We start from the raw sequence: 26,355 nt of genomic DNA, 5'->3' as shown, positions 1-26,355 counted from the left end.
AATGCAATGGACAGGGAGAAAGAGAGAGGGGTGCCTTGGGATGTTTGTCTCTCCTCTGGAAAAACATTTCTTGCTGAGACCCAGGAGACAAAGAGTCGATGTGGAAGGATGTTCCCTGCTGTTTTTTCCCACCTGTTTGAACTTCCTTTGTTTTCTCTCCCTGCTTGATGACCGTTTACTGCTTAAATGCAAATTAAGACAAGCACACATTCCTTCTTTTGTTTAGGACAAACCTGACTTCTGCCTGGGCAGGGCTGTGGGGTTTGGAACATGTGGTTCCCTGTCAATGGGAGCTGCGGGGGCTGGTACTTGGGGCGGGGACAGCGTGCGGAGCCCCCTGACTGCCCCATGCATAGGAGCTGGAGGGGGGATATGCCACTGCTTCCATGAGCCACATGGAGCAGGGCGAGCCCTGGACCTGGCTCTCCGGCGGGAGCTTGAGGGCCAGATTAAAACGTCTGGAGAGCCGGATGCAGCCCCCGGGCTGTAGTTTGCCCACCCCGATCTAGACACTCCACCCAACCCGGGCCCCTATTGGATTTTATCATGGAGCTCCCAGAATCCAGTGGGTTCCTGACAATCTTGACAGTGGTAGACCATCTCACCAAATGGCCCACTATGTGCCCTGCACTGGGCTACCTTCTGTTAAAGAGATAGCCAAGCCGTGGATTAGCCATGTGGCTCTTCTCCATGGTCTACTGGATCGCATCACCTCTGACTGATGGTTACACTCTACATCCCAATTCTGGCATAAGGCCCTATGTCTCCAGGGGGTCCAGCTGCTCCTCTCCACCACTTACCGCCCACAGTCCAACAGCCAGACGGAAAGAGATAATCAGATTTTAGAGCAATACCTACGATGTTGCATTAACCACATCTGCATGATTCGTCCTTACTATTACCCTATGTGGAGTATGCATACAATAACTCAGATCACAGTTCTTTGCCAACTCTCCCTTTCCACCCACAATTACCTATGTCCTCTCCTAACCTGACTCTCTTGGACTTGGTGCAGAGGATTCATCAAATCCAGAAGAAGTAAGGGCTACAACCACAAGCGACATACAGACCTTTGTCAACCAGGCCCCATCTACTCAGTGGGACAAAAATTGTAGTTCTCGGCAGAGCATGTCCGTATTAACGTAACCTTGTATAAATTGTACTTCCAGTTCCTTGGCCCTTAACAAATCCTTTGCCAAGTTAACCTGGTCACTGCTGAATTACGCCTACTCCGATCTCTCAAGATCTATCTGGAATTCACATATCTCTCCTGAAACCCCATACCGAGTATTCGCCTCTCCCACCAATACACGTACAAGACCACAAGGAATATGTCGTGTGTGAGGTCTTGGATTCTAAACACCAACAGGGTAAAGGTTTATACTTGACTGACTGAGAAGGCTATGGCTCTAAGGAGCATACATGGGAGCCTGTGGAAAACATTCATGCACCCACCCTAATGCAAGCCATCCATGAGAACCACCCCGAGAAGCCTGGACCCACAGTGCCCAGAGGACACCTTTGGGGAGGGGCTGATGTCAGGCCTGTGGGTGTCAAACCTGCATCTATGGGGGTCCTGGGAATCACCACACTCCAATCCTCCACCCCGTAGCTCACAGACAGTAGCTGAGACCAGGGTCCATGAAGGCCAACTAGATCACAAGCCCCAGCCCTGTGCTCTGATGCGGAGAGAACCAAGGATCCTGATTGGTCTGCAGCTCCTATTTAAGCCAGAGGAGGAAACAGGAAGTTTTCTATACCACTGGGCTTCACCCTGCCACGGAACCCCTGGTCTGGTTACTTGTTTCTGGTGCCCGGTTCCTGACCACCTGGTATCCTGACTCTTGGTAACTGACTCTTGACCCCTGCCCTCTGGTTTCCCTCTCGATTCTGATTCTGATCTACTGGCATTCCAACCCGGTCTGATCCCTGGTAATTGGCTCCTGACCTCTGGACCTTTGACTCGCACCCGATGTGAACTGCTAGTCCAGGGCCCCCATGCCCTGGCCCTGCCAGTGGCCGAAACAGAGCACCCTTCTCCAGGGCTGTCCCTAGAGGGGTGTGGGGCCCGGGACACAGGTGCTGAGTTTCTATCTGCCATGGGGTGCTCCCCCCTTGGCTCCGCCCAGGCCCCCCACCACTCCACCCCTTCCCCAAGGTCCCATCCGTGCCCTGCCTCTTCCCACCTGCCCCGCCTCTTCCCCACCCAGTTCTGCCCCCTCCCCCAAGTGCGCTGCACCCTCGCTCCTCCCCCCAGTGCCTCCAGGTGCTGCAAAACAGCTGATTGGCGGTAGGCGCTGGGAGGGAGGGGGAGGTGCTGATTGGCAGGGTCCTCAGGTGGGCAGGAGGCGCTGGGGGGAGGAGGAGGTTGGCTTGACACCCCCCACCCGTCTCCTGCCTCACCTCCCTGCCCGCCTCCTCACGAAGCACAGGGCCCCCCAAAGCGCGAGGCCCAGGACGGTCGCCCCGATTTGCCATGTCCTAGGGATGGCTCTGCCCTTCTTGCAGGCTGGGCCCAGACCCAAACTCCGTCTTGACACACACACCAGCCCTGTGGCTCACCCTGCCCAGCATAGTGGGTTCAGACAAGGAAGGCCAGTGCAGCAGCGGTTCCAAGCCCCAGTGCTGTCTGCGCTAGTAACATTAGCCTGGAGCTGGGACCGCTGCCGAGAGGATTCTGAGCCAAACATGAGGAACATCTTTGCTGGGAAAAAAACCAAACCCACATTGAAGAGCTCAGCTTCTTTGGCCTGAGCTTTCCAGCCGCCTCCCCCTCGTGAAACCTGAGAGATTCTGTCTTCAGCTCAAACAAGGGGTTAGCCACCCTCCAGCTCTGCAACGTGAAGAAACGTGACAGCAAGAGATAAGCCCTGGAACACCTTCAGTGCAAGCCCAGGTGCAAATCGGCCTTCAGCTGTATTGGAGACAGGACGTTATTTATCCAGTGTACACGGTCCAGGCATGTGAAAAAGCAGGGATGAGATGGAAATCTGAGCTGGGCCTGGGAGCTCCAGCTTCAGCTGGGTGGGATGGAAAACAGGAGCTTTGTTGAGCAGGGAGATTGGCACCATGCTGACTAAAGCCTTGACCTGGGATGGACTTGGGACAGAGCAAACGCTGGGCGGATACGAGCACTGTCTACACTGGGGGTTTGGTCGGCTTAAATACATTTGTCAGGGGGGTGGATTTTTCACAACAGAGTGTCGTAGCTGGGTCGACCTAAGTTCTTAGTAAAAAGAAAAGGAGTACTTGTGGCACCTTAGAGACTAACCAATTTATTTGAGCATAAGCTTTCGTGAGCTACAGCTCACTTCATTGGATGCATCCGATGAAGTGAGCTGTAGCTCACGAAAGCTTATGCTCAAATAAATTGGTTAGTCTCTAAGGTGCCACAAGTACTCCTTTTCTTTTTGCAAATACAGACTAACACGGCTGTTACTCTAAGTTCTTAGTGTCGACCAGGCAGCAGCGACTGTCAGTAAGAGCTGATCTCTCCTGCCCTGGGACGAAACAAAGAGAGGGGTGTGGCTCGGATGCTGCCTGGTTATAGCTAGGGGTATGGCCAGGCTGAGTCCTGCTCCCCCTCCTGCTTAGCAGGCGTGATAAGAGCCCCCCCCTCGTTTCACCACTGCAAAGGGGGCCTGCAAGCCCTTTACAAACACTCGGTGAGCTCCCAGCCCCTGGAGCAGGAGGGCGGTCACTAAACTGAAATCCCAGGCCACGTGGAATGCCATGAATTCTAGGTTCAGTGATGGGGCCCCTCAGCTCCTCTGGGGGAGTCTCCAACTCCAGAGCAATGGGGATTGTCCGGGTGGGATTTTGCAGGTCTCAGCTGGATGGAGATGCCCGTGCCAACCACCCCCGGGGAGGAGCTATGTGCTAGGAAGGAGCTGGGAGAAGCACACTGCTTAACCAAACCCCCAGTCTCACTGTGACTGAACCCTCACTATGCTGCCCTTCACTAAACCCAAATCTACAGCCAAGCCCAAGCTGGGTCAAACTGACCAAACCCACATGACCACAGGCTGGAAGCGGGGTGGTTTGGGCTTCTGCCCTGATTTCACAGGTGGGCAAACTGAGGCACAGAACATGGAAGTGGCTGGGCCAAGACCATACAGCAAGTCAATGACAGAGCCAGTATAGTGCCCAGGAGGCCTGACTGTCAGTCCTCCTCTCAATACACTGGAGAACACTTGTTCCCAGCCCCAGGAATTCTGTAGCCAGTAGCTAACACAGCTTCCAGCTAGAGAGTAGGGCTGGACCCCATGGTTGCTTCCTCTTGGAGCTTTCCAGATTATTTCCAAAACACCATTACCAGGAGTCTGTGCCTCCTCCTGCATCAGCCTCTTTTGAGGGCATCGATCCTCTGGGGCCACCAATCCTGGTGTGAGCTCAGATGCAGCCCAGTGGCATGGCTAAAGGGTGAGCAGGCCGCTCAGGTGTTCTGCAGAACACTCCCTCTAAGGCACAGCAATCAGACAGGGACCTGATGGCACCTTTCCGTGCTGGGGCTGTAGCCCCCGTGCTGCCCAGCCCAGCGGTGACAGGGCTGCACTATTCTCAGATGCTGCGAAACACAGGGGCCAGGCTCAGTCCTGGCCAAGCAGCGGCCCCCTTGCTTGCGGTCTCAGCAAGGGTCCATGGCAACTCACGTCCCCTTCTGCCCCGGTTGCAAGTCGCTTGCCATCAGGACCAGAGCACAGTGGGCTTGACTTGGGTGCAAGGCTCCCAGCGTGAGTGGGGAATCCCCAGCTGGCGGCATTTGCCTCTTACTTTGCCCAGGTGTAAAGGCTGCCCCAGATCATGGGCATTGGGCCCAGCGGCAGCCGGCCACCCTACCGTATTTGTGGGTAAACAGAGGCTCCCTACAGGGCCCTGTCACTGATGCTAAATTGAGCGGCAGTCACAGAGGATGTGCAAGGAAGGAAAAGGCAGAGGCAGCAGCTTCCTCTCCTGGCTGGGTCACTTGAGGCTGCCTGTGGGATTGGCTGACCAGGGCCCCCGTGCGCCAGCCCTTCCCGCATCCTACAGGAAAGCCAGGCAGCAAAGACCAGCCTGTCCCCTGGCTATCTCTGCTCCTCCCGAACGAACGGGAGCCAGCCCCTGTCAGCGAGACCCCAGCTGGAGAGCCAGCGCTGTGCCAGGAGGGCAGTGGGCTGAGGATGCTGGCCGGTGCAGTGTCTGTCCCAGCTGCACATGGGATGTCAGCACTTGAAGAGTGAACAGAGTCCCACAAACCACAGCCCAGGCCCCATCCCCTCCCCCCAGCCTCGTTAGGAATGTCTGCAAGGGATGAAACTGCAGCCCAGCGGGGGAGGGCAGAGGGCCTGTCTGGCACCGGTGGCTAAGGATGGGAGTAAAGATTTCCACTGACTCACCGCAGCCTCCCCAGCAACACAAGCAGCATCCCCAGCACCCCACCGCAATACAGCCCAATGACCCCGCTACAGGCTACTGCAGAGTCAGACATACGTGCCACAACCTCCCAGCACATACAGCCCCCACCACAAACGGATACACACTGACACAATCTATACACAGCCTTGTGCCTGCAGATGTGCACGCCGCGCACAACCCCCATCGCGCACACTGACACAATCTACACACAGCCCCGTGCACCACCCGCCATCACACAGCTCTTCACAAAGCAGTTCCCCAAGCACCTCCTCCAAGCCATGCGCCCAGGATAAAAGGCTGCCAGGCAGGCGTTGGGTGCCCAGGGTTAAAAGCTGCAGGACAGGAGCCAGGCGCCCGGGATAGAAGGCTGCAGGGCAGGCGCCAGGCGCACGTAGCTGGGTAAAGACAAAGGTTAGGTGCTGGAGTCATGTCAGACTCAGCCTGAAGACCTGCTCCAGGAGCCCCCTTGTGGCCATCGGTTCCTGCAGCAGTGAGTTCCCAGTGGCTGATTGAAGAACCCAACTGAAGGGACTTTTTCCTTTCCGAAGGCCTTGAGCTCACTCCACACTCAGCCCCTCTCTCCATGCTCAGCCCATCTCCTCACCCTGTGGCTGCCTCCCTACCTGCCAGGAGAACGGCTGGGACGGCTGCTCCGTGTGCCCTCTCCAGGGCTGATTCAGTGCTTTTCCTGCAGGACAATCCCCCAGCAGCTCTGGCTCCCGGGCATCCTCGCTGACCCTCAGAAGAGCACAAGCTCGGGGTTCTGGCTGTTGCCCCGTGTGGTGTCTCAGAGGCTGCCTGCGCTGCTCCCACTGTTGAAAGCAGGGTCAGAGCAGAGCCCTACTCCAATAAGGTCTGAGTGGTGCGGGGGCCTCATCTTGTTGCCAGTCTCCCGGACATCTGCAGTTGGTGTCACAGCTGGTTCCAGCCCTTTGACGTCCCATTCAGGGCTCTCCAGGCAGCTGACTAAATCTCCTCCCAGATGCTTAGTGTGGTGGGTTTCACCCCAAGAGCAGCATCTTGACCCTGTGTCCCCCTGCACTGCCAGCTCTCCGCAGCCCCATCCCAGTGCCCAAGGGCAGCAGCAGCGCAGTTGCTGTAATTGCTGTAGATAATCTACACAAGGACAGACAAAGGGGGTTGAGCCATGAGCTGAACTGGCACTTCCCAGCTTAGCAGAAGGCTCAGTAAAGTCTGGGATCCTTTGCTGGTCTCTGTCGGTGCTGCCAGCTGGAGTCAGCAGGAACCAGCTGCCAAGGATCCCTGGGAATCCCACTAGGCAGGAGCCCCTGGTCCTGCTCCTCCCGCTCCGCAGGCCCAGCGCTGCACTGAGCTCCAAGCCCAGCTCCATGGCGCTCTGGTTCTGCATAGCCATGTGCCATTGGGCCTTTGAACGGACGTGTCCCAGAATCCCTGGCACCAGCTGCCCCGTGACTCAGGGCTGCAGGCAGCTTGGAGGGGGGGGGGCAGGGCTGAGAGGAGGATGCGGGGCTGGGGGCTCTGCAGAAGGAGGGGCAGGGAACTATGGGGGGCAATGGGAGGGGACCCAAAATCCACCTCCCACTGAGCACCCAGCTCTGGGGGAGCCGCACTCGGGGGCTGGGCCCAGCCTGTGGCTGCCCAGGCCCTGCCCTGGGGGCCAGCCCCAGGAAAGGCCCCCATGGTGTTGATCATAGAGCCAGGCCAGGTCCCTCATCACTCCCAGGATGCCCATATCCAGCATGGCTCCTGCGGCTCTTCAGGCCGCTCCACTGGGAGGGAGACCCAGCTGGGAGGCTGCCAGTGCCCATAGTAAAGATGGTGTCCCACCCTCACTCCGCATGGCGGGTTCTATGGGCAGTGAAGCCAGGCCAGTCTCCCGGATATTACCCATAGGAAAGATGGAGGCACCCACAACGGAGAAAGACTCGAGCTGGTGTCCCGGATGTTGCCCGTAATAAACATGGCGCCCAGCTGCGCTGTAGGGGGTGGCGGCGTCGGCCCGGTTTTCTGGCTATTTCGAAGACGCCTTCTTTGCCCTCACTAAATATGGCGGCTCACCGCCAGCCTTTCCTACCGGGTTGAAGCTGCAGAGGGCGGCCGTGTACTTCTGTCCCGGCTCGCCGCGGCGCCGCTGGGAAGATGGCGGCGCTCAGGGCTCTGCGGAGGCTGCGGGCACCTTCAGGGTCATGGCTCCCGGGGCTCCGGCTGGGGGCAGCGCCGAGCAGGTGAGACCCAGCCCGGAGCCTGCCCGCACCCCCGATCCCCCCTCTCCGGATCCCCCGCGACCCTCCCCCCGGGGACTTCGCCTGCCCCCCCCCCCGCGACCGTCCCCCCGGGGGACTTCGCCTGCCCCCCCCCCGCGACCGTCCCCCCGGGGGACTTCGCCTGCCCCCCCCCCGCGACCGTCCCCCCGGGGGACTTCGCCTGCCCCCCCCCCCGCGACCGTCCCCCCGGGGGACTTCGCCTGCCCCGCCCCCCGCGACCGTCCCCCCAGGGGACTTCGCCTGCCCCCCCCCGCGACCGTCCCCCCGGGGGACTTCGCCTGCCCCCCCCCGCGACCGTCCCCCCGGGGGACTTCGCCTGCCCCCCCCCGCGACCGTCCCCCCGGGGGACTTCGTCTGCCCCCCCGCGACCGTCCCCCCAGGACTTCGCCTGCCTTCCCCCCGCCGACTTCTTCTCCCTCTCCTGGGATCTCCCCTTCTGCCCCCTTCGTGATCCTTTCCCTCTCCCCAGGGACCCTGCCCCCTTCCCCACCGGGAACCCCTCCCCTGCCTTCTCCCCCACGCCGGACCTTTCTGGGCATTTCCAAGCACCCCCCCCGGCAGCCCCCCTTCCCTCGGGACCCCTTCCCTGCCTCCTGCACCCCACCCTCCAGATCTCTCCTCTGGGACTTCCCCTTGCCTGCCCCCATGACCCATTCCTCGGGGATCCCTCCTCTGCCTCCTGCCTCTCCCTTGGAACCCCTCCCCCATGTTCTGAACCCCCAGGATCCTCTGGACATTGTCATCTCCCCTGGTGGGGACCCCACCTTCCCTGGGATCTCCCGCTGCCCTCCCCAGGGAATCCTCCTCTGCCTCTTTGGCACCTCTCCCCTGCCTCCTGTTCTCTTGGGATCTTCCTCTTCCTCAGGGACCCTTCCCTTGCCCCCTCCCCGGACCCTCCTAGGCATTGCCATCCCCTCCCTGGAGACCCTGCTCTCCCTGGGGACCCATCCCCTCCCCCTGGGCTTTGCTAGCTCCTAACATGGGGACCCGTTCTCCAGCCCCCTAGTAAGGACACTGTACTTGGATCTTGGTTCTTACCATAGGTCTCTGCGCATGCCGTGGGGCTGTCCACTTTGGTACTCCTGCTGCTGCAAACTTGCCTCCTGCAGGAAACAAACTACCATGCTCCTGACTGGTTCCTGTCACTGGGTGGCTACTGGGTGGCTGTCATACAAACCCCCTAGCTTGTGGGGCAGTTGTACGCGGTGCCCTTGTGACAGAGTGGGTATACTGCGCATTGAGGCATGTTTGAGGTTTTCCTCAGACTTCCTTGCTGATGACACTTGATCTGGGAGACTAGCTAGCTCAGGCACTTGGGAATGAGCCATGAAGCTTTTCTCTGCATGGTTACCTCTTTGAATCTCGCCAGCGTAAGTCTGGACTTTGATGGTTTATGAAATGAGTGGAGAGGCTGTCTTCCTTCCACTGCAGGACTATCCATGGCACAAAAGTCACCACCCCGTGGATGCTAACTGACCCCTTGGCAGAGAAGCAAAACCAAGGATTGAATGGGCCATGGAGACTGAACTCCCCTCATCCTTAGACAGGCCCCCTTGATCAGACTTGAGAGCGGTTGGTGGGGAGCAATGTGTGGGCAGCTTGTACTGCAGCTCCCCAAACTATGGAGAAATAGGCTCTCGGGCTGCCAAACCGCTGCATTCCCAAGGATGAAGCTCACTCAGCCAAGACAGAGTCTCACTTTCAATCCCCATCTTCTCCCTTCCTCCCCCATCTGCCTGGCAACAACTCCTTTAAAACCCACAGAATCTGAGACTAGAGTCAGGCAGGTTGAATGAACTTGCCGTGTTTGATACCCTTTCCTTATCTCTGTGTTCAGAGGCTCAAAGCAGTGGCAGCCAGATGTCGAGTGGGCCCAGCAGTTTGCAGGTGCGGTCATGTACCCCACCAAGGAGACTGAGAAGTGGGTGCCTCCTCCCTGGAACGGTGAGTTCTGTCGAAGGTGCCTGCCCCCTTAAATGCACTGTCATCATGCGGATGCTCTTGTATTGGTGGTTGTCATGTTTTAAGTTTGGAGCCAAACCTGCCCCTGGGGTGTGCAGTCCCGCCTCTGTGGACATCGCTGGACTTGCAGCTGAGTGGCCTTCTTGGGCCCAATCCTGTAGTGAGCTCTGTGTAGATGGACCCCTGCATCTTCATGGAGCGTATTGCCTTACGTTGTCCAACCTGAGATAGTGGGAAAACAAATGTGGTCAGCATGGAGGGAGCTTCCTTAGTTTAAGGTGATCTGGTTAAAGAAATAGATCTGGGTCTGTTTTTTTTAAAGATTTTTTTTTTTTTAAATTAGCATCTCCCTTTTTATAGGAATGATCCCATGGCTTTTATTTTAATGTAAGTGGAAACAAGATTTTGGATTTGAGACGTCATTTTGTTGCATCTGAAACCCAAACACAAATGCTCTGTGCATGAAGTGATGATGGGGACAGGTCACTTATACAGAGTGCTAGAGATCGCCATGTAAGATGGGCTGATTTAAACCTATGTTTTAACACAGCCAAGCACAAGCAAAGACTGCAGGTCACGCTGACAGGATGGGGGGTAGTATCCTGGAGTGCAGTGACTCTGAATAGGATGTAGGAATAGAGCTGCTTGGATAACTGATGTGTGGGTTTGCTGGCCATGCTGGGGGAAAAAAATCGATTTGAGTCACAAATTGTTTCAGTTGACCTGAAGCTGCATTCTCTCCCCCCCCGCCCCCCAAAGAAAAAAACCCCAAAACCAAAAAGAAAACTTAGTTTAAAAAAGTTGTGCTCAGCTCTAGTTGGGCTGGGCATTGCGTGTATGCGTATCCTGGTAGATAACCAATTGGATAGGAGTTGTGTGATGCAGTAGCTAAGAGGACTTATGTGATCCTCTAGCTGTATAAGCAGAGGAACAACCATTACTGGATACTGTGTGTAATACTGGTGCCTGTGCTTCAGACTGTTGACAAATTGGAAGAGTTTCAGAAAAGAGCCACAGGAATGATCCACTGTCTGGCAAACCTGCCGGAGAGACTTAAAAAAGGTCAGTCTGATTAAGTTTAGTTTATCCACAGAAGGTTAAGGGGTCACTTGCTCAGTTACAGGCAGCTACCTGGGGAAGAGGTTTCTGATAAAAGATGGCTCTTCAGTCTGCCAGAAAAAGGCATAATTTGATCCAGTGGCTGGAAACTGAAGCTAGACTAAAGGGCTCGTCTACACTTACATTTTATAGCACTCTAACTTGCTGGCTCAGGGGGGTGATTTTTCAGCAGCAAGTCTGAACGCTTTAAAGCGCTAGTGTGGACAGGCTCCAAGTGCTGGGAGCCACACTCGGAGCTATTCCCCTTGTGGAGGTGGATTACCAGGAGCGCTGGGAGAGCTGTCTCCCAGCGCTCGCACGTGACCATGCTCACGCTTCAGAGCGCTGCTGTGGGAGCGCTTTGAAGTTTCTAGTGTAGAGGTAGCCTAATTCAGACTACAAATAAGGCATGAATCTTTATTGGTGAGGGCAGGTAGCCACTGGAACAATGTACTGAGGGGTGTGGTGGATTCTCTGTCAGGAGAAGTCTTTAAGGTATTTTCTTTCAGAGATTTGTAGCTCCATCCCAAGATATGGGCTGGACACAGGAATCATGGAATGAAATCCTCTGGCTTGTGCCATGAGGGTTAGGCTAGAAGTTCAGAATAGTCGTTTCTGGTCTTAAAGTCCATAAAACATCCGATGAAGTGAGCTGTAGCTCATGGAAGCGTATGCTCAAACAAATTGGTTAGTCTCTAAGGTGCCACAAGTACTCCTTTTCTTTTTGCGAATAGAGACTAACACGGCTGCTACTCTGAAACCTCAGCTGCACTGGAAATCTCGACCCTTGTGCATTGCGTGTGAGATAAGACCCCAAACGCAGGAAGTGGGGGGGAGAGCGTCAGTGGGAAGAAGTCAGGATAGAAGCTTTCCCATTGCTGTAATTCAGTGGTTCCCAAACTTTAACATCTGTGAACCCCTTTCACTAAAATGTCAAGTCTCACGAACCCCCTCCTAAAAAAGGAATATTTCCACAGTTTTTCTCCTTTATCTGAATATAAATGATAAAAGCAGTGATCTTGGAAATATAAAATTTGTTTTTGACATGCTTATTACACACTATTTATTATTAATTATGATCATTACAGTATTTTTATTACATTATGAAAACAGCAACACTCTTCCAAGATCTCACTTTCATAGCTTGTATCACTTTGAATAAGCCTGTTATAAGACAAGGCTCCTATGTTTCATCAAAGAGTATCAGATATGAAAGTGCATGAAGATATTTAAGAAGCCAACACAAAGAGTTCCCCCTACACAAGCATTCAGGTCTTGAGCAGTCCAGGCAAACAACGCACATTACAACAAAGCTTAAACTTGTTCTTCATAATAATTTTCAAAACAATACTAGCTGCCTATTTAATTTTAAAAACAGCAAAAAATATCTACCTTCCTTTCCATTTCTTATAAGGAGTCTTGAAGTTTAAATCTCCTCAGTGTGATAGATATGTTTGCTTTGATCTGCTTAGCTATTGGAAGTGCAGGGTCTCTGGGCTGCTGGACCCGTGCTGCCCAGGGACCCTAGCGACAACTCTGTCCGCCATTAGGAAATTTTTTCCCGAGAACCCTCTGTAATATTTCGCAAACCCCCAGGGGTTTACGAGCCCCAGTTTGGGAACCACTACTGTAATTTATGCTGCTGCTAGTTACAAGGAAAACGCGTTTTGTGTGAAGTACTGACTGGGATTTTTAGCTGGCCTGTCCCTTTAAGCCAAGTGTCCCAGTAGCAGGCAGACGGACCTGTGAATGCATTTGCTGTCTTTCCAGTCACTGAGACATGCTGCCAATGGATTGAAAATCAATCATAGGCAGCCTAATGTATGACCTATAATATTTGTCTAAGGACAGCTGACTAGTGTGTCATGGTGTAAGCTGACTGCTACAGGGGTCAGGAAGGGATTTCTCTCCCCATGCAGAATGCATTAAGGGACATACTCCCCTCCTGTGAATGCTCGGGTCTTGGCAGCCGAAGGAAGAAAGAGGCAAATGCTCGTTCTGAGTGAGACATTGTTGCAGGAGGGTATTCGGGGAGGAGCTGGGTGAGCTGCGTGGCTGTGGAGTTGTCCGTAGCAGTTTGCTGCTCTTCAGGTGTGTTTGGGGGGTGGGGGGGGAGTTACAGTGGTTTAGTGCTGTGTGTCCAGGTGAGCAGCTCTAGGCCTGCCGTTGTGGGAACCCCGTACATGAGGTTCCCTGTGCTGAGTCACTGTGGGGCTGCCCGGGGCCTTTAACCCATCGTCAGGGCTCTGCCAGCGAGCTGGTGAAATTCCACGATGTGTGAATGCTACAGCGACTCCAACTGGCCTCATTGAGCTCCATTACTTTGACTGTTGTGATTGTCCCCGGAGTTTATCCTCCGTCTCCAAGGGGCGGTACTTTTGGGTCACGAGTGTCCAAGAGAAACCTGAGCTAAAGAGACTCTTCTCGAGCTATCTGCAAAGGGGAAATGACTCAAGCTGGAAGGGGAAAGCCCCCAAGGGCCACGTTGGGAATTCTCCCACTTCAGCAGCCCCTGGAGGTGTACAGAGAGGGGAAATGTTGTCAGTTTTTTTTCATGAGACGCCTGCAAGATTTTCCTCCCGCTCCCCTGCTGGACAGAGACCAAGTTTGGGACAGTTTGGCCCAGACGAGGCTTCCTCCTGGGTGACCCCTCCAAGGCAAGTGCTGAGCTTCTGTGCCAAGAGCCAGCTTGCGCCCTTCGCTCCTGCTCTCCCTCCTCACCACAGCCGGGCACTCCCAGCCTCTGGACTCGTGGGGTGCTCACTGCTCTTTAGCTTGCACTGGGCACAGCGAATGGTGGGGTGCACTCACTTGGGTCGCCTAGAGAGCAAATGAACCCCCTGCATAATGTGAGAGAAGCAGGGAGGCCGGAGAGCAACAGGCGTGGGACGGCAACTCCCACAGACAAGCCCAGTGCTCTGCAAGGCTGAACTGCTGGACTCGTCCGCTCTTCAGTTTTGCAAGGGAAGTGGTGGGAATCGCACTGGCCGGGAGGGGTGGAATAGGGCTGCCCAGCCGTGGGGCATGCGCCTTGGGGCCTGAATTCCCTTCCATCCCTGAGGTCTTGTCCTGCTCAGCCTTTCCAGTGCAGTGGGGCAGGAGGGCCGTGCATCTCCCTGGAGTGCTCTGCCATCTCACGGCCTCTCTTGCTCTCCTCATGCCTGAGCAGACAAGGACCCTCCGGCGGAGAAGAAAGTCTCCAACCTGACGCTGAACTTCGGGCCCCAGCACCCAGCTGCCCATGGGGTCCTGCGGCTGGTCATGGAGCTGAGCGGAGAGACCGTGAAGAAATGTGACCCCCACATCGGCTTACTGCACCGTGGCACAGAGAAACTCATCGAGTACAAGACCTATCTCCAGGTAACCACGAGGGTGGGGGGCTGTGATCCCTGGGTCCCTGCCTGGACACCCCAATCCCCGGGCAGCACTGTGTTCGGCTCCATCGGCCTGTTGCCCTCAGCCTAGTGCACTCCCGCAGTGCTCCAAGGGCTTTTGCACCCAGGCCTGCTGCTCCTCGAGGGCCCAATCCTGCAAGCCCAGCTCCCACTTTAGTCCCTGGGAATTCCCCGAAGTGGCTACATGACGGGACCCCAGGGGTTTAGCTACTTCCTGTGCTTGCTCCCTGCCTGCCCCATCCTCTGTGCCAGCCCGGATTGCGATTCTGGAAACAACTGATGTCCCAAAGGGAGGGTTGTCTCAGGCCTTTAACCTCTTGCATGTGAGTGTCAAGTTCTCTCTGCCCCAGGAAGAGGCGGGGGCCAAATCAGGGCTTTGGGGTTTCCTGCTCTTCTGCCCCACAGCCCTACCCTGCAGTTAGCAATGCTGTCCCAGCTGCCCTAGTGCATTCCAACCTAGCCCCACCTGGCAGGCCTGTGGGGGCCCCTGGAGGCAGTCTGCCTTGCCAGACTGCAGAGTGACCTGACCCTTTCAGCAGCAGGGCTGGACTCCCATGGCTGTCTAGTCTGTATTTGGGGGATGTCTTGGGGGGCAGGGGGAAGCAGCAGGGAGCAGAGCGTCCCTCTTTAAAGAGACACCGTGTTGTCCAGTGGTTTGGGTCGGTGAGCAGCAGCCAGGAATCCTGGGTTCCAGTCCCAGTTTGCTCACTGTGGGGCAAGTCCGTTGCCCTCTCTGTAAGGGGAAGTACTGCCTTATCTGACCTGGGGTCATAGACTCTGATTCCCATTTGTAAAACGCTTTGGGACCCTCAGGCGCTGTGGGTGGGGCAGTGGTAGGGAACGACAAGGTCCTGCCCCTTGGAGTAAAGAACAAGGGGTGACACAAGCAGAATGAAAAGCGCGCACGTGTGTGTGCCTTGTTTAACAAGAGACGTCAGCAGCCTCTGAGGAAGCTGGGAAGATGGAGCGGCCTGCCAGATTTTGCATTAGGGCCTCGTAAATGGAGCTCCCTTGATTTACTGTCCAGATCAGATGTAACCTTTTTAGCTGCCGGGGAATCAGCACTTGAAGTAATCCAGCCCAGTAAACATGGGGCGGGAGCCAGGCAGAGTTATGGGTGCCAGAGCACTCTGGACGCACTCGGGGCTCGCAGCCAAGGCAGAGGCAGCTTAGTGATGTGCTCCCTTGGCGGCCTAAGCTGGCTGTAGCAGCGCAGAGTGTAATGCCTGGCTGGCCTTCGGAGACAGGCGATTCCCAGGGAGCGAGTCCCTATTCGTGCCCCGTAAATTGCGGGGGAGGCAGGCGGGCACATGCTGCCAGTTTGCCCACAGAGCGGGGGCAGGACCAGGGCGAGCATTGAGCAACGGGGAAGCAGTGCTGCCCTCCGTGGGAGCAGGGAGGGAGCCCGCTGGGGGTGGACAGCAAAAGGTGTGAATGGTGAAGGCCTGTTGGGCTGGTGACTTGCTCTGGGGGCGCTGTTCAGCTCATCAGCGTTAGCCAGTGTTTGTGCCAGGCTCTGGGCGAGAGAGGGGCGCCTACGTCCATGGAGAGACATGCCAAGTTTCGCTTCCCTGTTCAGTTTGCTGTGGGCTGGTGCTTCCCTCATGCCAGCCTGTTCTGTTTCGCTTTCAGGTCCTCATATGCTGACTCAGTGCTGTACGGAGGGGTGTTTGAGGGCTAGAGGAAGATATGAGGGTCAGGATCCTGGTTCTGTCACTGACTCCTTGGGCAGGTCACTGCATACCTCTGTGTCTCAGTTTCCCTGCTTGTACATGAGGGACAATCACCATTCAGCCCTGTGGTAAAGGAGATCCCCTAAGGCAGGCTCTGCTCTGTTCTTTGCGGAGACCAGGAGGGTGACGTGTGCCGAGGACGAGCTGCTTCTGCTCTGGAAGAGCAGGTGGAGGGGACTGAGCACAGCTGGCATCCCGGGGACTGCCCAGAGGCTGAGCTGGGCAGAACGCTGGGGGTGTAGATGATCTGATAGTGCTCTTCCTCTGCATGCTACTGTTCTAGAAGCACAGGGAGCGTGTTCGGTACAGCTCTGTCCAGGGGCTAGGCCAGCAGCTGGGGGCTGGAGGGATGGATTCAGATCTCACTGGTGCATCGACCTTAGCAGAGCTCCTCCTGCTTTACACCACAGAGCCCTGGTCAGTCGTCGGCAGCACTGAATCTGCGTGGCTTCCATAGCACCAATTCCCCCGCTTTACCTGCAGCGGTCGCCTGGTCCGGAGGAGAGGGTCAGCCACCAGCTGTACTGTGCCAGGGATGCCGACGGCCTGCCTGAGTGACAGCAATCCGAGTGCCGCTGCCTAGGTGTACGAGCAGTGTCCGTGCACGCCCTGCGGAGACTCAGCTCTGTGATCTGACCCCCTAGCTCCAGGCACCAGCCTTGGAAGGCTGTTCATATGGGCCTTGCAGGCAGTTCAGGGTTCGGTGGTGGGCAGGAACTTTCCTCTGCTCCAAGCTCGGCAGGTCGCTGTAGGTATTGACTTGTAGGTGAACAGGAGGAAGCTGAAGAATGTGGAGAGCAAAGCCTTCTGGGAGTTGTAGTCATTTGTTGGACTGTAACTTCCTTTGGACTGTGAAATGTTTGGCTTCTGCGGGGAGCAGGCATTTCTCACTGCAGTGCTGCTTTGGCCTTGGAGATTAAGGCTGAGGGAGACCTGCACCGGGGCTCTCCAACCCCTCATGCTGATCTCGGTACAAAACCACGTACTTTGGTTCTCATCTCAGCAAAGGAATTACATGTTCATGTAGAGGGGTACATGTGCCATGAGAATTTCCAACTGTCTAGGCCAGCGGTTCTCAAACTGTGGGTCGCGCTCCCGTCGGGGGACATGGAACAATGTCCAGGGGTGTGTACACGGTGGGGCCCACGCCAGCCCCCACAAGGGGGCAGGAAGGAAGTGCCACCCAGCCCCACTCTTCCCCTAGCTCTGCTCCAGCCCTGGCTGCAGCTATGGCCCTGGCTCTGCGGCCCAGCTCCTGGGCCCCGCTGTTGGCCGCCAGGTCTGCTCCTGGTTCGGGGCAATGCGGGGTGCGAATACATTCTATTACTCGTAAGGGGGTATGTGAGAGGAAAAGTTTGGGGACCAGTGATGTAGGCTTTAGGCTGGGCTCCTCCCTGTGCACAGTGGGGCTGCTCTCAGGCTCCCAGGGTGGCAGGCCTGCATGTATGTTACTTTGATTGTGCCAGGCCTTGTGGCTAAGCGGAGTTGGGTCTTGTCAGTCCTTGGGTGGACGACTCCCTGCTAGCCCTGATGATGGTGAGTCCACAGGGGGTGCTCTCCCCTCTCAGCGCTGAAGCAGTGCCCAAGGCACTGGGCTGCCTTTCGTCGAGCTGTGAAATTGAGTCCTGTCTGCTGGTGGCGCTCTGCGTATTTTGCGAGGCCGGGGTGCTGACTCAAGTGCTGTTGTCCGATCTCATCTCAGGGAGGCCAGAATGGCCCCAGTGTCCCTGCAATTCTAGCTGGCTGCTAGGCTCCTCCTCTCCTCTGGGCAGTGGCACTGCGTGTGGTTCCTCTGCTCAGGAGTGGGTGAAGGGATCCCCGCTTTGTAACTGGCCCCACGAGGGTTGGCGTGCTCCCAGTGCCAGGCTGTGTCTGCAGGCGGTGGTCCTGCCGAGGGCAGGGTTAGCGAGTGCTGGTCAGGCGTTTGCAGGCTGTTCTCTGCCGCAGGCTTTGCCGTATTTTGATCGTCTCGACTACGTGTCCATGATGTGCAATGAACAGGCCTACTCCCTGGCAGTGGAGAAGCTGCTAAACATCACTCCGCCCCTGAGGGCTCAGTGGATCCGAGGTGAGTGATCCCCTCCTCTTGACCTGGGTCCCCTTCCTGAGCTCACGTTGGTTGCCTTGGCTCTGAGGAGGCGGGTCCCAAAGACAGTCAGCTCCTCCCCAATCCTCCTCCGTATGCCCCTTCCTACCATACCTGTCCTGTGCTTTCTAGCTGGCACCCTTGAAGGGCGTCTCCAAGGCCAATGCCCATTTGTTTGTCCAGGTAGCCGGCTGGGCACTTTCTAGGAGCATAGGAGTTGTCAGGCCCCTTTCAGTCAGTAGCTGGCTTATGCCCTGGTGCTTCTGGCCAGAGCTCATCACCCATAATGCACTGAGGGAGCAAGACTCTCGAGGCTATTTTAACAACTGGGGGTCCCATGCCCAACACTGCCCTGGGGTTCCCTGGCATTCTCTCTCCCTCTGGTGGGCGTCGGGAGTGCAGGTTCGGAGGGGAGAAGCCTCTGGGCTCCCCTCTGAGCTGGGGCGAAATTCTTCCCTTCATACTGCACCCCTGCTCCCACACCACCCGGTGCCCAGCCCCTCAGAGCCCATTGGTGCTGTTCTGAATTAGGCCAGAAGAGGGCACGAGGGAGAGGGAGGGGGAAAAAAAAGGCAGGCTTCCTGCTGCAATGGATTGGGCACCTACCTCCTGCTGCTGCGTCTTTCCTAAAGACAGATCTGCCCTGGGCCCGCGAAGGGTTTAGGCCACGGCTGGCACTGCCCCTTCCCCGTGTGCATGGGTGTGTCGGATGCACGCTGCCCGCCTGCCCCCTTCCCTGTGTGCATGGGTGTGTCGGATGCACGCTGCCCGGTCTCCCCCTCCCCTCTGTCTGTGTGTGTGTGTGTGTGTGAGAGAGAGAGAGGGGTGCACACTGCTCTGCCCGTCTGTGTGTTGTTGGGCACATGCTGCTCTGCCTGCCCGTCTCTCTCTGACTGGGGCTCTCTCTTCTCCCCCTCTCCCCCCGCCCCAGTTCTCTTTGGGGAGATTACGCGGCTTCTGAATCACATCATGGCTCTCACTACCCACGCTCTGGACATCGGGGCCATGACCCCCTTCTTCTGGATGTTCGAGGAAAGAGAGAAGGTAAACCCCACAGCTGGCTCTAACTGGAGCCAGCAGCTCCATCATGGGAGAAGGACAGGGCAGCCAGAAGCCAACAAGTTGGTGGCCCCTCTGCTCCAGCATCCTGTCTCTGCGAACGGGCCACGGCACATGCCTCCTCAGCCAGTGCCTAGCCCCAAAATGCAGCTAATGGGCCAGTGCTGTCTAAGGAGATTTCCCTGGCCCAGCCAGGGAAGGTAGTGCCCAGTGTCACCGGGGATCCCTGGAGCTCAGTTCCAGGCAGAGCCAAAGGCCCCAGATCTGGAGTGGGGTGACTGGCCCAGGGAGGAATTCCCCCTTGGCCCAAGGCGTGTGCTGACAGCAACCTGAGTCAGACGGCGCTGCCCATGAATCAGCTGCTAGCTCAGCCATTGCTGAGGATTCTGCAGCCTAGCCCAGTGCTAAGCAGCTGTGTGCCAAAGGCCAGGGGTAAATTGCACAGGCCCCATGTATTCTGCTTTGTCTTTCTCCACTACGGTGCTTCCCCGGGCGGCTCGGCTGCCTGGCCCTACTTGGCGCTGTCTGGGGCTCAGTTGACAGCCTTGGAGAGACGGACTCCTTTCCCCCTTCCGTGGAACACGCTGGTGCTTCCTAGTTCCTGAAGAGGCCCTGGAATGGGGTCCTTCCAGGGTGTGACCAGTCCATGCCAGGGCGTTGGCAGGGAGAGCTGTTGGCTGTTCCCCATGCCCCCGGGAACAGTATCTCTGGGGTGCTCTGTGGGATGCATCCTGCGGGGCTGGGATCACCCCAGGGCTGGGGGGGGGCACACTTTATGTCTGGCCAGCCAACCTGGTTTGCTCATGCTCTGTGCCCTGTGGGCTCGGGGTGCTGGGCATGTGGGTGAGCAGTGCTCTTTCTGTCCCCTGCAGATGTTTGAGTTCTACGAGCGGGTCTCCGGGGCCCGGATGCATGCGGCCTACGTCCGGCCAGGCGGGGTGCACCAGGTACAGCCAGTGGCGTGCAGCTCTCCTCTAGCGCTTCGCTGGCCCCGTCCATACAGAGCTGCGTCCGCCTCCCTCTGACCCCATGCGCTCAGCGTGGGGAAGCCTGATTGGCCGCTACAGCATGAGGTCCGGGTATGGCCCCAGGCCCTTGTCTGTGGACCATGGTGCCCTCTCCCAGCCTCCTGCCTGCAGCTGCTCGGGGGAGCTGGGATGGGCGGAGCCGCAGAAGGAGCTTGTGCTGGATTGGGCATGGGCACCCAAGCGCCTCCCCCTTTCTTCAGTAGTGGCACTTCCTGCAGTCGCACCCCAAAGCCTGGGGCTCGAGGGAAGCCCCGTCTCTGCTGAGTCCCGGTCCAGTCCCTGCTGCTAAGAGCCCTGCAACACTGGCCTCTCGGGAGGGCTTCTTGCCAGCCCTTTCCACTGCCAGGAGCTCCACTCAGGGAGGGACTGCGTCCCCCTTCTGCCCCCTGGGAGAGAGGCCCCCAAGGGAGGATCACCTCACCCCACCATGGAGGGACTGTGAGGCAGCCAGCTGGAGATGCTCGGTGCTCAGGCAAGATGGCAAAATGAGACTCTTGCAGCTGAGTGTTTCACGCCCATGGCCCCGGGCTGGGGGAGTCGGGTCCTTCAGCTCTCCCCATAAACTAGTGTAATAGGATCTGTGGCTGGTCAGGCCAAGGCAGGATCCCACCCCGGGTTCCCCTGTCCCTCCTCCAGGTTGGCTTGATACCCAGAGCCAGGCAGCAGCTGCGCCTGGCTGGGCACATGGCCTCTTGTGAAGGCCAGTTTTGGTTTTGAATAGAAGTGGGGCTCTGGGCTGGGGTGGTAGGAAGGTAGGGAGTGACTGGGACCTCGTCGGGACCTCGTCAGCACCTCTCGGCTGTGGCAGCAGCCCCAGGGCCCCCACTCCTTAAGTGCTGAGAGATCCCCTGAGTTCTCCAGACTTGTGTGCGTCACTCGGATTCTGCCTGTGCTAACCCCCTGCAGGACCTGCCCTTGGGGCTGATGGATGATATTTACGAGTTCACCAAGAACTTCTCCATCCGGATCGACGAGTTGGAAGAGGTGTGGCTCCCAGGATGAGTTGCCTTGTGAATTGGGGATGGAATTATTCTCTGCAGTCAGCCCCTGCTGTTCCCCAGGGAGGGGACCCCTGCTTGGGACCTGGGAACGTTGGAATCCTCTGTGTCTCTTCCCCCCCCCCCCCCAATTCCCCTCCAGCCCCAGGAGTCCGCATGTCTTAAGGTTTGAGAAGGGTTTTGTGCATTCCATCCCCTCTCCCACCCTGGGTCAGGCCAATATAGGATTGGCCCCTGCAACCTCTGCCAGATCTGTGTTGACTGATCCAGCCCCCAGTGCGCTGCTCAGTCAGTCCAGACAAGGTTTCCTTGTAGCGAGCAGCTAATACAGCCACGAAGGGAGCACGGGGTGGGGTGTGCTTTTACAGGGGGGAGGAAATCTGTATGTGTCTGGGGGCAGGGAGGCTGATGGCAGAGCTAAATACTTAGCAGGCCCCGCCGTGTGTGGAGGTGCTATAAACTGGCGGCTGGGCTGTTCCGCTTGATCATCTCTTAGGTAATTTGTGGTCATTGACGACCTTATGGCACTCTTCCTCAGTCAAGGTGTTGATTCTGGTGTCCTAGGCGAGGTCAAACCTCCTGTGATTACATCACTATCAAGAGTGGGAAAAGCAGAATCCCATCTCCAACTGCAGGGGAAATTGAGGGAGGTGCAGAGTGTGAAGTGAACATGGTCTGTTAACACTTGCTGTGTTCCACTTCAGAGCTGGCCGCATTCCAGCGATGGGGAGGGTATATATGTGGGGTGAAGTGCCTCCAGGTGCTTGGGTGCTGTATCGTACATGTGCCTGTGAGTAGCCGGGCTGAATGTTCGGAACGAGTGCCGGGTGGCGTTTCCCTGTGCTCACTCCCTGTCCCCTGGCAGATGCTCACTAACAATCGGATCTGGAAGAATCGCACGGTTGACATTGGAGTCATAACCGCAGAGGAGGCTCTCAATTACGGTTTTAGGTACGGTCCTTGCCCAGGGCAACGTGTTGTAATGCAGGCTGGAGTGGGGGTGGGAGCATCCCGGGACGATGAGGTCCGTACGCTCCCCTATGGTCCGGCCTTGCTGGTTTGTCAGTGGACGGTTGATGGTGTCGAAAGCAGCGAGAGACCCCAGCGCATGCGCTTGAGGAGATGCCTGTGGTCTGGGAGGGCAGCGGTCGTTGGGGCTGCTTCGGGCTTCCCCCCGGGTGCCCTGGAGTAGGTACAGCATGAGGAGTGTCAGAGGCACCCCTAGAGGTGATAGGGGGCTGCGTCTGGGGCCCATTCAGCTGGCTCTGTGCTGAGGCTGCGAGGCGGAGCTCCGCTGGGCCACTTGGGTGCTAGCTCCTGTCGTGGAGAGTCCCCTGGAGAGGAGGCCTGGCCCCAGTGTGTTGGAGCCCCCCCACACCCCTCTCCCCCAACGTGCAGAGAGCCGGGCAGCTGGCTGGGGACAAAGGAGGTGGATGCCTCGCTCCTGCCGCAGTATACCTTGCTGGTGGTTTTCCCTCCGGCAGCGCCACCTAGTGACTAGACCCAGGCGAGCAGAGTCCTGAGATCTGTACCTGACTCTGCCCCTGACCCCTCGCTGTTCCTCGGTTTCCCTAGCAATGATGGGCTAATAGCGGCCTGGCAGGGTGGGGCTTAATCAGCGTCGGAAGCTCTTGCCAGGCTGATGCCAAGTGCCCAGGCTAAAGTAGAAACTTCCTCTGGGTGGCGGATTTGGGAATGGCCCCCTGGAAGGGTTACGCTTTCGTCCACCGTGTCTGGAGCTGGCCACTGCCAGGCAAGGATCCCGGATGGGGTGGAGACACAGCCTGGGTCCCGCTGCTCGGCTAACCCTTCCCTCTCTGCCCTTCCCAGTGGGGTGATGCTCCGTGGCTCTGGAATCCAGTGGGATCTTCGCAAAACCCAGCCCTACGACGTGTACGACCAGGTGGAGTTTGACGTTCCAATTGGATCACGGGGTGACTGCTATGACAGGTGCCTTCCACGTGTGGGGTGGTGGTTTGCTCTGGGTGGGGCCGTGTCCCATGGTGAGCCCTCCAGGGAGGGGAGACTGACCCCAGGGAGGGCCGTGTGCTGTGGTGAGCTGTCTGGGGATGAGGGGCTGACCATGGGTAGAGCCGTGTCCCATGCTGAGTTCTCCGGGTGGGGGCTAAACCTGGGAGGGCCGTGTCCCGTGGGAGGTGCTCATTGCTCAGGGACATGCCCAGAGGCTGCCCTTGCAGCACAGGGACCATTCTCAGGCTCACTCCTTTCCCCCTGAGGCGTCTATCCATTCTGCTGTCTCTCTGTGGCCTGAGCCACGTGACAGCAGCTCCCTTTGCAGGCCAATGGGGCCCAGAGCGTCCGTTCCATCGAGAGTCCAGCAGGGCTGGGCGTCACCTGCCAGGCTGTGTGTGGCTCAAACCAAGCACCCTCCTCCGTGCGGTGCCCAGGGTTCCAGTCAGTCCTGCTGCCTGGACCCCGGCAGGCTGGAATTGCCCAGGCTAAGCCTGATTTCCATAGGTACCTATGCCGGGTGGAGGAGATGCGCCAGTCACTCCGCATCATCCTGCAGTCTCTCAACAAGATGCCTGAGGGGGAGATCAAAGTGGATGATGCCAAAATCTCTCCTCCCAAGAGATCCGAGATGAAGGTAAAGGAACGCGGGGCCTCCCGCTCCTGGGGCCTCGACTCTCGGGGAGGGAACACACGTCTGTGACAGCCTCGGGGAGGAGGGGCTCGTGTCAGAGCAGGGGACTGCGGGGCAGGGCTCCTGCCTTTGGGGTGGGTGGATGCCCTGAGGAGTCAGGATGCCTGGCTTCTAGGCTCAGCTGTGACACTTCCTTCCTGTGGGCACAGCGCTGGCCTCATGGGAGGGGGCACAGGGCTGCAGCCCAGCTGGAGAACACCGGTGCTGCGCTCTCGTGCCTTTCTCTGAGGGGGGTTCCTTTGGAAGGGGAGTGGGCCAGCAGCCCCACGGCGTGACAGCTTCCTGGGTCTCTGGCTAGGTGAGTGAAGATGGCTGCAAGCCACCGGCAGCAGCTGGCCATGGGCGGTTCCGGTTTCCCTTTGTTCCTGTAGTGTGACCCCGCTTCGCTATGGAGCACTGAGCCCTGTGGGTGCTGGGAGAGCAGGCAAATGAAAGGGCTGTTTGGTTAGCAGATTCGAAGTTGTCCAGCACCTGGCACATCAGGGGCTGGGCTTGGCTCTCAGGTGCTGCCACAATATGAGTCACTGATGAGGATGAGAAGGAAGATGGGCTTGTGACCAGCACTCAACCTGGGAGACCTGGGTTCAGCTCCGAGGTCTGCCCTGTGTGATCTGGGCTGTCGCTAGCCCTCAGACTGCCTCAGTTTCCCTATCTGCGAAAGGGGGAGAATGGCCCTTCCTTTTTTCACCCTGAGTCTGCTGTGTGTGTTCAGCATGGGGCCTCTCGCTCTGTGCAGCGACGGGGCTGTTCTCGTCCTACCGCAATACTCACAATCCAGATGGAAACTGCCTTCAGTTGGGGGCCCCTGGTAACACTGTTGCCATCTCTGGGATGGGGGCAGGTCAGGGGAGCTGTCGCCCACAGGGGAAGAAATGTCTTTGCCCGGATGGGACCCAAGATGGGGGCCCTGACCCCTTGTCACTAAAGACTGGGCTCCTGGGGATGGAGAAGGAGCGGTGCTTGTCCCGCACCCAGGCCTGGGAACTGCATTCCTGGTCACTTCCTGCCCAGAGCTGCTGGGTAGTGAGTAGTGATATGCACGGCAGCATCCGTGCCCCTCGCAGCGCTGGGGAATCTCGGCAGCCGTGTTTCTGGAGGAGAGGAAGCGAGTCGCAGAGAAGCAAAGTGACTGGGCTAGTGTTGTGCCATGAGTCAGTGTCAGAGCCCTGGCTCCAGTCCCAGGCCTGTCCAGTGCTGCCTGCCCACCTGCTGCGGCATCCCAGGGCGGCTGTCCTTCCTGCTGGGGGCTGTGTGTCCATGCTGGGGCGAGGACCCGTGGAAATGTTTTCTCCGGGTATTGCTGTGTCTGTAGCCGAGGGCTGGGGCAGTCCAGGCCACCTGTCTGACGCTCTGAATTCCCTTCTGCACAGACCTCCATGGAGTCGCTGATCCACCACTTCAAGCTGTACACAGAGGGCTACCAGGTGCCACCCGGAGCCACGTACACAGCCATCGAAGCCCCCAAGGTACTCTGTTGGCGGGGTGTACAGCCCTTTGCCCTGGGCTCTCTCCTCCCTCACAGGGCAGCGGAGTCATGGCCCCCTTGGCTGTGCCCTAATGTAGCCCTGGCTATGGGGACAGGGGCATGTTCCGGTGCCATCCCAAACCATGGGAAATGTCTGGGCTCCTGCAGCCATGTCCAGACGGCTGGGGGTGCATTAGAGCTGCTGCCCCCCCCAGTCAGCGGGAGCCTGGCTGGCCACTGCTGGCACTGCCCGTGGGAATGGGCTGGCACTAGAGGACAGCAGGAGTGTGTTGTTACTGGCTGGCAATTGCACTGGTGACGTTTCATCGGCGCCCCCTGCCCCGGGGAGGGGAGGGTCGGATTCCCAGGAACGTCTCTGGGGCAGCTGTGGGTATAGGCTGCAGATGGGGTCCTGGGGCTATGCCGGTAGCTCACTGACAGGCCCAACCCAAGACACTCCCCTCTGGCATGGGGCTCCTGCCCCTTTGCCCCGCATGACTCGCTGGTTCTGCTTAGTTATGTGATGAGCTGCTGGGTTTAGATGTGTCCCAGAATCCTTTGTGCCAGCTGCCTTCTGCCCATGTGGGCTCCCCTGCCCCCCTCTCATGCTGCAGCTGTGACAGGCTTGCCTCGCCCGACCCAGCAGGTGCAGAGGGAGGCCCTGTGGGAGGAGGGCACCAAATGCCACCCCACCTTGGGCACCTCTGCCTGGCGCGGCCATCTGGCTGTGAGGGCTGCAGAGCCTCTGCCTCTGTTGCCGACTCCCTACTCCGTCCTGCAGGGCGAGTTCGGCGTCTACCTGGTCTCCGACGGCAGCAGCCGCCCCTACCGCTGCAAGATCAAGGCGCCCGGCTTCGCTCACCTGGTAAGAGATTCCCTGGGGATGGGGGCTGCCGGGGCAGTCTGGAAAGGGGGGCATTCTCGCTTTAGGGGTGCTGTGGGGACAGTCTGGTGGATGGGACGGGGTTCTCGCTCTAGGGGTGCTGCGGGGACAGTCTGGGGGGGGAAGGGGATCGGGTGCCTCATTTAAGGGCACCACAAGGACAGTCCTGGGTGTGTCTCGCTTTAGAATCATAGAATATCAGGGTTGGAAGGGACCTCAGGAGGTCATCTAGTCCAACCCCCTGCTCAAAGCAGGACCAATCCCCAATTTTTGCCCCAGATCCCTAAAGGGCCCCCTCAAGGATTGAACTTACAACCCTGGGTTTAGCAGGCCAATGCTC

General features: G+C 57.7%; 1 protein-coding gene across 1 annotated transcript in view; it reads left to right on the top strand.

Annotated features, from left to right (window-relative positions):
• Positions 1-7,418: 7,418 nt before the first annotated feature.
• Positions 7,419-26,355, top strand: part of NDUFS2 (NADH:ubiquinone oxidoreductase core subunit S2) — a 30,760-nt gene continuing 11,823 nt past the window's right edge. The window contains exons 1-12 of the mRNA XM_073323511.2: positions 7,419-7,604; positions 9,481-9,587; positions 13,873-14,063; positions 17,779-17,899; positions 18,849-18,961; positions 19,849-19,923; positions 20,911-20,988; positions 21,868-21,953; positions 22,833-22,952; positions 23,481-23,610; positions 25,038-25,133; positions 25,914-25,997. Of these exons, the coding sequence (XP_073179612.1) occupies positions 7,519-7,604; positions 9,481-9,587; positions 13,873-14,063; positions 17,779-17,899; positions 18,849-18,961; positions 19,849-19,923; positions 20,911-20,988; positions 21,868-21,953; positions 22,833-22,952; positions 23,481-23,610; positions 25,038-25,133; positions 25,914-25,997 (1,287 nt within the window). The 5' untranslated portion in view covers positions 7,419-7,518. The remainder of the gene's footprint in view (positions 7,605-9,480; positions 9,588-13,872; positions 14,064-17,778; positions 17,900-18,848; positions 18,962-19,848; positions 19,924-20,910; positions 20,989-21,867; positions 21,954-22,832; positions 22,953-23,480; positions 23,611-25,037; positions 25,134-25,913; positions 25,998-26,355) is intronic.

Source organism: Lepidochelys kempii, chromosome 24 (genome assembly GCF_965140285.1).
Source record: "Lepidochelys kempii isolate rLepKem1 chromosome 24, rLepKem1.hap1, whole genome shotgun sequence".
Taxonomy (NCBI): domain Eukaryota; kingdom Metazoa; phylum Chordata; order Testudines; family Cheloniidae; genus Lepidochelys; species Lepidochelys kempii.
This window is presented reverse-complemented; position numbering and strand designations above follow the sequence as displayed.